This window comes from Coffea eugenioides, chromosome 6 (genome assembly GCF_003713205.1).
Source record: "Coffea eugenioides isolate CCC68of chromosome 6, Ceug_1.0, whole genome shotgun sequence".
Taxonomy (NCBI): Eukaryota; Viridiplantae; Streptophyta; class Magnoliopsida; order Gentianales; family Rubiaceae; genus Coffea; species Coffea eugenioides.
The window spans coordinates 16,936,252-16,946,001 of record NC_040040.1 but is presented as its reverse complement, the minus strand read 5'-3'; the positions used below and the strand labels follow the sequence as shown (position 1 = coordinate 16,946,001).

The window sequence follows — 9,750 nt, the reverse complement described above, 5'->3', positions numbered from 1 at the left end:
AAAGAAATGATAAGGAGCAACTGAATTCTGTTATTGCCTGCTTACTGTACATGTGTGGGCCCCCTTTTATTATTTTTCCTCTAATACGCTACTAACTGCCTTAACTAACAATTGCACCGCCTTAACTCCCATGAATCCCTTATTAATTGGAACGACACCGTTCGTGTCCTAATCTCCCCAATTACTAACCCAAATTGCTGACCCAATTTCCTAACTTCTGACCCAATTACCCGATGCCTAACAATTCCTCCCCCATTAAAGCAGACTTTGTCCTCAAGTCTGAAACTCAGGAAACTGACTCTCAATGAATGTCTTGTCCTCCCAAGAAGCTTCATCATAACTCAAATGGTCTCATTTGATCAAAAACTGTATGACAGGCCTCTCGTTGCGCATGATGACCCTTCTCTTCAAAATTATCTCTGGTTTCAGTGGACACTGGTCACGTTCATCCAGCTCTGGCAACTGAGAAGAGCTACACTGAAGTGGCCCAATCTTCTTTTTCAACAGAGACACATGAAACACTGGATGAATTCTTGCTTCTGGAGGTAGTTTGAGCCTGTAGGCAACTACTCCAACTTTCTCCTCTATCTGGAATGGACTATAGTACTTTGCAGCCAACTTGAGGCATTTCCTCACTGCCACAGATTATTGTCTATATGGTTGCAGCTTCAAAAACACCCAATCCCTCTTATCAAAGCTTCTCTCAGTTTTGTGCTGGTCCGTAAAGTGCTTCATCCTCTGCTGAGCCTTTCCAAGATGATCCTTGATGTAGCTTGAAATTCTGCTCCTCTCTTGAACCATGTCAGCCACTGCAGGCACCATTGAGTCCAAATAAGGCCCAAGTGGTAGTGGTGTGGGCTTGTAACCGAAGAGGGCTTCAAAAGGAGTCATGTTTAAGCTAGAGTGGTAGGTAGAATTGCACCACCATTCCGCTAGTGAAAGCCATTTGCTCCACTGGGAGGGAAGTTCACCTGTCATGCATCTCAGGTAGCTCTCCACACATTGATTTAACCTCTCGCTCTGACCATCCGTTTGAGGATGATAAGCTGAGGTGTAGTGCAGTTCCACCCCTACCAACTTAAAAATTTCCTTCCAGAACACATTGGTGAACACCTTATCCCTATCAGTGATGATAGAGTCTGGCAAGCCATGCAGCCTGTAGATGTGGTCCAGGAATATTTGAGCAATGGACTTAGCTGTAAAAGGGTGAGTAAGCCTGATAAAATGTCCAAATTTGGTGAATCTGTCAATCACTACCAGGATAGTATCGTACCCCTGTGACTTGGGCAACCTTTCAATAAAGTCCATAGAAATGTGAAGCCAAGCTTGCTTAGGAACAGGAATGGGTTGTAACAATCCAGGATAAGGGACATGCTCAGCTTTGTTCTTCTGACAAATATCACAGCTCTGCACATATGCTATCACCTCCTGCTTCATGCCAGGCCAAAAAAATAGGGACTTGAGCTTCTGCCAACAGTTCCTTTGGCCTGAGTGACCCCCTATGGCTGAGTCATGTAAAGTCTGGATTAGTTTGCTTCGGATGTTGTTAGCTCCTCCTACATATATCTTTCCTTGGTACTGAAGAATCCCATCCAGCAGGCTGTAGTCAGCATGTGAATTAGGATCCAAGATTAACTGGCTCATAATGTCTTGGCTTCATGTATCTCCTTCATAGCTTTTCTGTAATTCCTCCATCCAGCCAGGCTGAACAGATGTGATAGCCAAGCAAGAGCCAAGCTCTTCCTGGTGGCCAGTTGTATGCCTTCTGGATAAAGCATCTGCCACTCGGTTGTCAACCCCTTTCTTATACTCAATCTTATAATCCAACCCCAGGAGCTTAGTCATCCATTTATGCTGTATAGCAGTGTTCAGCTTCTGATCCAAGAGGTACTTCAAGGATTGGTGATCTGTTCTTATAATGAAATGATTGCCCATCAAATAGTGCCGCCACTTGGTAACAGCCATCACCAAAGTCAAAAGCTCTTTTTCATAAACAGAAAGTCCCAAGTTCTTAACTGAAAGTGCTTTACTCAAAAAAGCAATGGGGTGTCCTTCTTGCATAAGGACAGCTCCAATACCTCCCCCACTGGCATCAGTCTCCACCACAAAGGACTTGTTAAAGTCTGGTAGTTGGAGAACTGGAGCTGAGCACATCAATTTCTTTAAGTGTTCAAAGGAATCCTGTGCTTGGTTGTTCCATTTAAAACTGTCTTTCTTCAATAGTTCAGTGAGTGGTTTACACACAAGGCCATAGTGTTTGATAAACCTCCTGTAGTAGCCAGTAAGCCCAAGGAAGCCCCTCAACTCTTTGACTGACTGAGGCATAGGCCATTGGAGAATGCTACTAATCTTTGAAGAATCCATGCTGACCCTCTTGTCTGTGATAGTGTGTCCCAAGTAATCAATCTTCTTCTGAGCGAAGGCACACTTAGATTTCTTAACATAGAACTGATGCTTTCTTAGAACATCAAATACAGCCCTTAAATGTTGAACATGTGTATCCATGGTAGTACTGTATACCAAGATGTCATCGAAAAAGACAAGTACAAACCTCCTCAAATATGGCTGAAACACTTGATTCATCAGTGACTGGAACGTTGCTGGTGCATTAGTGAGTCCAAATGGCATGACTAGGAATTCAAAATGCCCACAGTGAGTTTGGAAAGCTGTCTTGAATGTATCTTGAGGCTTGACTCTAATCTGGTGGTATCCCGCCGTGAGATCCAGCTTTGTTTTGTAGACTGACCCAACTAATTCATCCAGTAATTCATCCACATTGGGTATGGGAAATCTATCTTTGATGGTTAATTCATTCAACCTTCTATAATCCACACAAAAACGCCAAGTTCCTTCCTTCTTTTTGACCAACAATACAGGGGATGCAAATGGGCTGTTACTGTACTTGACTATCCCTTTCTGAAGCATTTCTACCACCTGTCTCTCTATTTCCTCCTTATGGCAGTGTGGATACCTGTATGGCTTCAACTTGAAGGGTTGTGCATCTGGTTTAAGATGAATGGCGTGATCAACACTCCTGCTGGGAGGTAGGGAGCTTGGAGTCTAGAACACATCTTCAAATTCCTGGAGCAGCTCCCTGACTCCTTATGGAATATCTTCCCCTTTTCCTTCTGATTCACCTTTACAATTTAAGGCCATGCACATTTGTCTCTTGTATTCTATGAACGTCCTCAAATCCTTCCCTCTAATCAAGTCCATCTCACAGTCCTCAGCTTGTCCATGCAAGTGAATCTCACTTCCCTCATGGTGCAGTGATATCCTGAGTTGCTGGAAATCAAAGGTGATAGGACTAAAATGTGTCATCCAATCTACCCATAATATTATGTCCCATCCGTCTAGCTCCATCACTTTTAAATCGAATCTGAAGTTATGTTGGTTGATTCTCCAGTGTACATTTGAACAGATAGCATTGCTAGTCACAGTGGTTCCATTTCCCATAATGACAGAGAATGGTTGTTCAACCCATTTGTAGTCAATATTCATCCCAATGACCTTCTCACTGTTAATGTAGCTATCAGAGCTACCAGTGTCTACCAGTATGAAAACCGCCTCACCATCCAGTATTCCAGTCAATGTAATTGTTTTCCTTCGCAAGGAACCAGACAATGCATGCAAGGACATTTCCATAGTTTGTCCTGGGTTACCAGTTTGTTCATCTTGTTCTCCAATGGCATCCTCAAAAGCAGCATCATCTTTTTCTTCCAGTATCATGCAGTTGACGTGTCCTAATGCACATTGGTGGCCAATGCTATATTTCTCTCCACACTTAAAGCACAGTCCCTTACTTCTCCTATACTGCAGCTCCTGTGCTGAAATTTTCTTCAGCTCTCTGATGTCCTCCTGTAATCTATTACTGACCGTGGAGGTTTTGACAGTATTATTGGCAGGAACTCTATAAGTATTGCTGCTTAAGGCTGAAGTATTTCCCCTTGTCATTCCAAACCTATTCTTCCCAGATGGTCTGGAGTTCTCCTTGGAGTGTTTATTCTGTACTTTGAGTGAGTACTCTTGCCACTGTGACAACTCAAAAGCCTCAGTCAATGTAGCTAGTTTTAGCATTCTAATCATCGGTTTGATCTCTTCCTTTAATCCACTAATGAAGCTAGAGATGAAATAGTTCTCATCCAAGTTCCTGTTCTTAATCAACATCAATGGTTTCAATTCTTCAAATTTTTCCTGATATTCCTCTATACTGCCTTCTTGTCTTAATTTGTTGAATTCCTCCACCACATCCTTACATATGCTATCTGTGAACCTCTTACATAATAGATCTCCAAATTCTACCCAACTTAATCCAGGTTTTTCAAGCTTAACACCTTGGAACCACTTATCAGCCTTCCCATCTAAGTACATTTCTATTATTTCTACCTTCTGGTGATCTAGGATTTGGTAGTTCATAAAATATTTCTCACATTTTCGCAGCCACTCCCTAGGATTGTCCCCAGAAAACAATTGTAAGTCTATTTTTGGTGGATTCGGAAACTGGAACTTACCCCAATCTCGTTTGCAAGCATTCTGTTGTTCTACTTCAGGTCGCAACCTTTGATGATTTGGAGGTGTAGGAAGAAGTGGCGGCAGATCTGCCATTATTCTTTCCTCTCTATCCGTGCTTTTGTCCTGCGTAGAGGTCATCTTAGATAAGAGTGCGCTGAACTTCTGCTCCAAGGATTTGTTGAAATTCTGTTCCATTCCGGTCAGCATATTCTCCATTTTCTTGTTGTTTTCTTCCAATTCTTTCTTCAAATTGTCCTTGAGCTGTTGCTGCTCCGACTGATGGAATAGCAGTGATTCCATTAATTCCTAGAGCTTGAGTTCTTGTTGCTTCACTTGATCTTCTAAGGTTCGGAATCTCGTACCTTCTGCCATAGAAATCGATTGTATTCCAAGGATCTAAGACTCTGATACCAATTGTTAGGATCTGAGAGGTAAAGTTCCCAGATTAGTCTGATTATTGAGGGGAAGAGGAAGAATGAGGAGAGAGTGCGAGAGAGGAAAGAGAGCAGAAGAGGAAAAAGAAATGATAAGGAGCAACTGAATTCTGTTATTGCCTGCTTACTGTACATGTGTGGGCCCCCTTTTATTATTTTTCCTCTAATACGCTACTAACTGCCTTAACTAACAATTGCACCGCCTTAACTCCCATGAATCCCTTATTAATTGGAACGACACCGTTCGTGTCCTAATCTCCCCAATTACTAACCCAAATTGCTGACCCAATTTCCTAACTTCTGACCCAATTACCCGATGCCTAACATTCAATAACACGTGGGCAGAAATTGACTGTTAAAGAATGGAAGCTCCATTAATTCAGGGATTCATTATTACAAAACAATGAAGCACACACAAGTAATAAATTATAGGATGCAGCAATTCAAACTGGAATACATTAATTAACTATGACAATTTGTTTCATGAAGTTTTTGCAAGGTTGCTGATTTAGAACTTTGATTGGATTGTCTCCACAATATTCCTGTCGACTTGGAATGCCTTGGCGAGAACATCGCTACTGATGGGTGGATTGGATCCAAAGACATTGGCTGCAACGGATATGACACCCGGATTTTGGCTGTTTAGACCAGCTATGGCAACAGCATTTGTGTATCCCACGTTTCTCTGGAAATGGATGAGTCCTGCCGGAAAGACAAAAACATCACCCTTTTGGAGGACCTTGGTGAACAGGCGATTCTCTGGAGCGGAAGTGACGAATCCAACATGGAGAGAACCTTCAAGAACAGTGAGGATTTCAGTGGCTCTGGGATGGGTGTGAGGAGGGTTGATTCCCCAGGGCGCATAGTCAAGGCGCGCCATTGAGATGCCCAGTGTGTTGAGTCCCGAAAGTTGAGCTGCAAATACTGGGGTGACCCTGGAGCCAGACGGGTTCGAGGTGTTGCCAGGTTTTTGCAATCCACTGAAGAAGAAATCTTCCGCTGTTACTTTCTTGGGATCTTTGCATACCACACCATTCACTCTAACTGAAAAAAGTTACCATTACAATCAATAAGGAGTTAGCCCGGTGACACCAGGGGAGGGAAGGAAAAAAAGCAAGTTAAAACTGTAAATTAGTTAAACATTTTTCTTTATTTGCTCTTTGGTATCGTTAATGTGATAACGAAAGCATTAGCACATAAAGAGCTGGCCAGAGCGAGTGAATATGAAAAAGTTAAAGTTAATATGCATTACCTGCGCCGCCAGCATCAGCTACACAGAAATCTTGCAAAGGTTGAGGATCAAATGCAAAGGAAACGTAACAGAAACAAAGAGCAAGAAGACTGGAGAAAACAAACAAATTCGACATTTGGGCTGAGGGGGGAAGCAAAGAGAACAGAAATGTTGATGAAAAAGGGATTAGTTTTTGTTTGGTGGACGTGTCTCTCCATTTCAAGCTATTTATAGAGAGGAAGTTGATGTTCAAGCAATACCCCTAGACCTTTTTTTTTCCTTTCATTTAAATGGCCGTCCAATCAACATTCTAGAGGAATGAGTCATAGATATGGTTAGTTAATGGAATAAAGTTTTCATGCTTTTTGATACTAATTCCTGCACAGATCCATAATAGTGTGAGCCGGCTTCCGCGTGGTGGAACCAGTTTGCATTGATAGAATTTTTATTAATTTTTTGCCCTGCCATCATATAGTCATAATCTTTCAAATATTAATTAATTCTCTCAAGAAGTTTCCGGCTGAGTTGCTACACATAGAATTAGGAGGATAACTATGTACAAAACTACATGGCAAGCATCCATGAATTTTGCAGCAATGGAATCCGCTATTTCTAAGAGAGTGAGCAAGGATCAGCCGAAAATAAATAACTCGAAAGGAAAAAAAAATGCAAAAAAGGGACGAGGAAAATTCATGAATAAGGCCTCTTGTGCAATTTCTTCGATTCTGTAATGTGGAGATCGAGAATCTTTATACTATATAAGAATGAATTGTTGTCAAATGGGGGGTTTGAATTTCAATCGCATGGATAGAGATTTTTTGGAAATGTGGAATGTTGTGTAATTGTTTTAAAACTTTTGGTACAAGCGAGAGCAGCATGTGTTTAGATATATTTATCGAAATACCCTCATTTTAGTACGTTTAAAACTTTGATTTATGAAGACATATGAGTATTTCTGAAATATGAAATTATTTTGCAACCATTTTTACATCGAATACAACTCATATAAGCTTATATGGTGGTATAATTACTAAAATGGTATTGTAAACACATTTAATTGAAATGTGGCTTTGTGTAATTAACACAAAGATATATTAATACGGTGTGTAAATAACACATTGCTATAACTAGTCATTGGAGGTTATTCTTTTGTCTGAAACAACTTATATCTCCTCTTGTGCGATTTTTAACTGACATCTATAGGAATCTTTTGGGAATGATAAAATTATAAAAGTATTGATAAAGTAAAGTGTACAAATATGTGCTGCAATTAAAATGTACTATCATTAGTTTTATCATATTTGATTACTATTTCTTTCCAAAATATACTATTATTGGTCCAATGAAAAAATTCTTTTTAATCACAGGCACTAAATACATGCGCATCCCCTAGTGGTTATTAATACAAAAATGTTTTTACAAACTAGAAACGTCTATCTATCTATCTATTACTATGTGAAATTAAATGAAAATTATTCTGCCTATTAATTCGAACAAAATTTGAGAATTAATGAGGTTGAAATTGGGAAAGTGAGGAGCTCCTTGTCAAGTTTCTTTTGGCGAATATATGTGAAATTAAGCCAGAGGTGCTAAAAAATAAAGAGGGGGTCCATTAGAAGAGTGGAGAAAATACACAAGAACTTATTCGAAAAAAGACTGAAAGATGGGGTTTATAAAGTGGTTTTAAGATAGAAGCGCATTTATAGTTGAAGGATCTAAAGTAATATTTACCCAACATTTAATATTTTGCATAAATAGATAGACATTACATGTTTATACTTTGTAGCTACATTTTAATTCATGAGTTTCCCTATCCCATTTAGTTTACGCTTTACAATTTTGCCGTTGAAGTTATTTTATTTTCAGCCGATCCTCACTCATTCTCGTAGAAATCATGAATTCGAACGCAGCAATTTGCTTGGTTGTTTCTGAATAAGCCAAACAGTTAGATCACCTTCAAATCTTAAATTCTGTAGATGACTATATCATGGCCGGATAGAAAAAATAGATTAAAATTTTGATTAATTTAAAAAAGTTACTCCACGCGGAAGCCGGCTCACACTAATGTGGATTTCTGCACGATTTAATATCAGAATGCATGAGAATTTTAGTCGGTGGATTAACCACATCTATGACTATTTCATGTGTATGCTATTGGACGGCCATTTACATAAAATGCAGACAAATATGTCTACGGATCACTAAAATATTGCAACAATGTGAAGTGCCTCTAGCTCTGACCTCTATATATTGCTTGAGTAGGAGAAACACGTCCAACACCCAAAAGCTAATCCATTATTGATCAACCTTTGTATTCTTTTTGCTTCCCCCGTCCGCCCAAATGGCAACTTCAATTGTTTTCTCAAGTCTTCTTGCTTTTTGTTTCTGTTACGTTTCCCTTGCATTTGATCCCCAACCTTTGCAAGATTTCTGTGTAGCTGATGTTGGCGGCGCAGGTAATGCATATCAACTTTTTCATATTCACTCGCTCTGGCCAGCTCTTCGTGTGCTAATGCTTTCATTATCACATCAACGATATCAAAGAGCAAATAAAGAAAAATGTTTAACTAATTTACAGTTTTAATTTGCTTTTTTCCTTCCCTCCCCTGGTGTCACGGGGCTAACTCCTTATTGATTGTAATGGTAACTTTTTTCAGTTAGAGTGAATGGTGTGGTATGCAAAGATCCCAAGAAAGTAACAGCAGAAGATTTCTTCTTCAGTGGATTGCAGGAACCCGGCAACACCTCGAACCCGTCTGGCTCCGGGGTCACCCCAGTGTTTGCAGCTCAACTCCCGGGACTCAACACTCTTGGCATCTCAATGGCGCGCCTTGACTATGCGCCCTGGGGAATCAACCCTCCTCACACCCATCCCAGAGCCACTGAAATCCTCACTGTTCTTGAAGGTTCTCTCCATGTTGGATTCGTCACTTCCGCTCCAGAGAATCGCCTGTTCACCAAGGTCCTTCAAAAGGGTGATGTTTTCGTCTTTCCGGCAGGACTCATCCATTTCCAGAGAAACGTGGGATACACAAATGCTGTTGCCATAGCTGGTCTAAACAGTCAAAATCCGGGTGTCATATCCGTTGCGGCCAATGTCTTTGGATCCAATCCGCTCATCAGTAGTGATGTTCTAGCCAAGGCATTCCAAGTCGACAGGAATATTGTGGAGACAATTCAATCAAAGTTCTAAATCAGCAGCCCTGCAAAAACTTCATGAAACAAATTGTCATAGTTAATTCGGGAATGCTACTTTGAATTATTGCATCACATAGTTTATTTAGTTGTTTGCTTCATTATTTTGTAATAAGTTACCCTTGAATTGGAGGTTTCATTCTTTGGTAATTATTATTAAACGCCGTTTGCTTTATACATTTAACTCATGTGCTTTTTTCATGATTATGTTATCACAAAATGAATTTTTTTTTTATCAAACTCTGACTATATTAATTGTTTGCATAGATGTTATTTAGACCATTGTTATTTTTGTCATCTTATGTGAGTTAAATTTTTTAGTATTTTGTTCAACTTTTATTCAATATATATGAATTATAATGTAGTTCTTCTTAATTT

The 9,750-nt window shown here is 39.9% G+C and overlaps 2 protein-coding genes across 2 annotated transcripts; one reads left to right on the top strand and one right to left on the bottom strand.

The window, feature by feature from the left end:
* Positions 1 to 5,454: 5,454 nt before the first annotated feature.
* Positions 5,455 to 6,313, bottom strand: LOC113776201 (putative germin-like protein 2-1). The gene is made up of 2 exons (XM_027321308.1): positions 6,199 to 6,313; positions 5,455 to 5,990 (listed from the first exon to the last, which is right to left on the bottom strand). The coding sequence occupies exons 1-2, from the start codon at positions 6,311 to 6,313 to the stop codon at positions 5,455 to 5,457; spliced, it is 651 nt and encodes a 216-aa protein (XP_027177109.1).
* Positions 6,314 to 8,518: 2,205 nt separating this feature from the next.
* LOC113776199 (putative germin-like protein 2-1) lies at positions 8,519 to 9,370 on the top strand. The gene is made up of 2 exons (XM_027321307.1): positions 8,519 to 8,633; positions 8,835 to 9,370. The coding sequence occupies exons 1-2, from the start codon at positions 8,519 to 8,521 to the stop codon at positions 9,368 to 9,370; spliced, it is 651 nt and encodes a 216-aa protein (XP_027177108.1).
* The last annotated feature ends 380 nt before the right edge of the window (positions 9,371 to 9,750 follow it).

Bases quoted from the DNA above. Each gene is read 5' to 3' on its own strand.
- LOC113776201 (XM_027321308.1), bottom strand. From the start codon at position 6,313: ATGTCGAATTTGTTTGTTTTCTCCAGTCTTCTTGCTCTTTGTTTCTGT. The intron at 5,991-6,198 runs GTAATGCATATT...AACTTTTTTCAG, and splicing joins AGCTGATGCTGGCGGCGCAG to TTAGAGTGAATGGTGTGGTA.
- LOC113776199 (XM_027321307.1), top strand. From the start codon at position 8,519: ATGGCAACTTCAATTGTTTTCTCAAGTCTTCTTGCTTTTTGTTTCTGT. The intron at 8,634-8,834 runs GTAATGCATATC...AACTTTTTTCAG, and splicing joins AGCTGATGTTGGCGGCGCAG to TTAGAGTGAATGGTGTGGTA.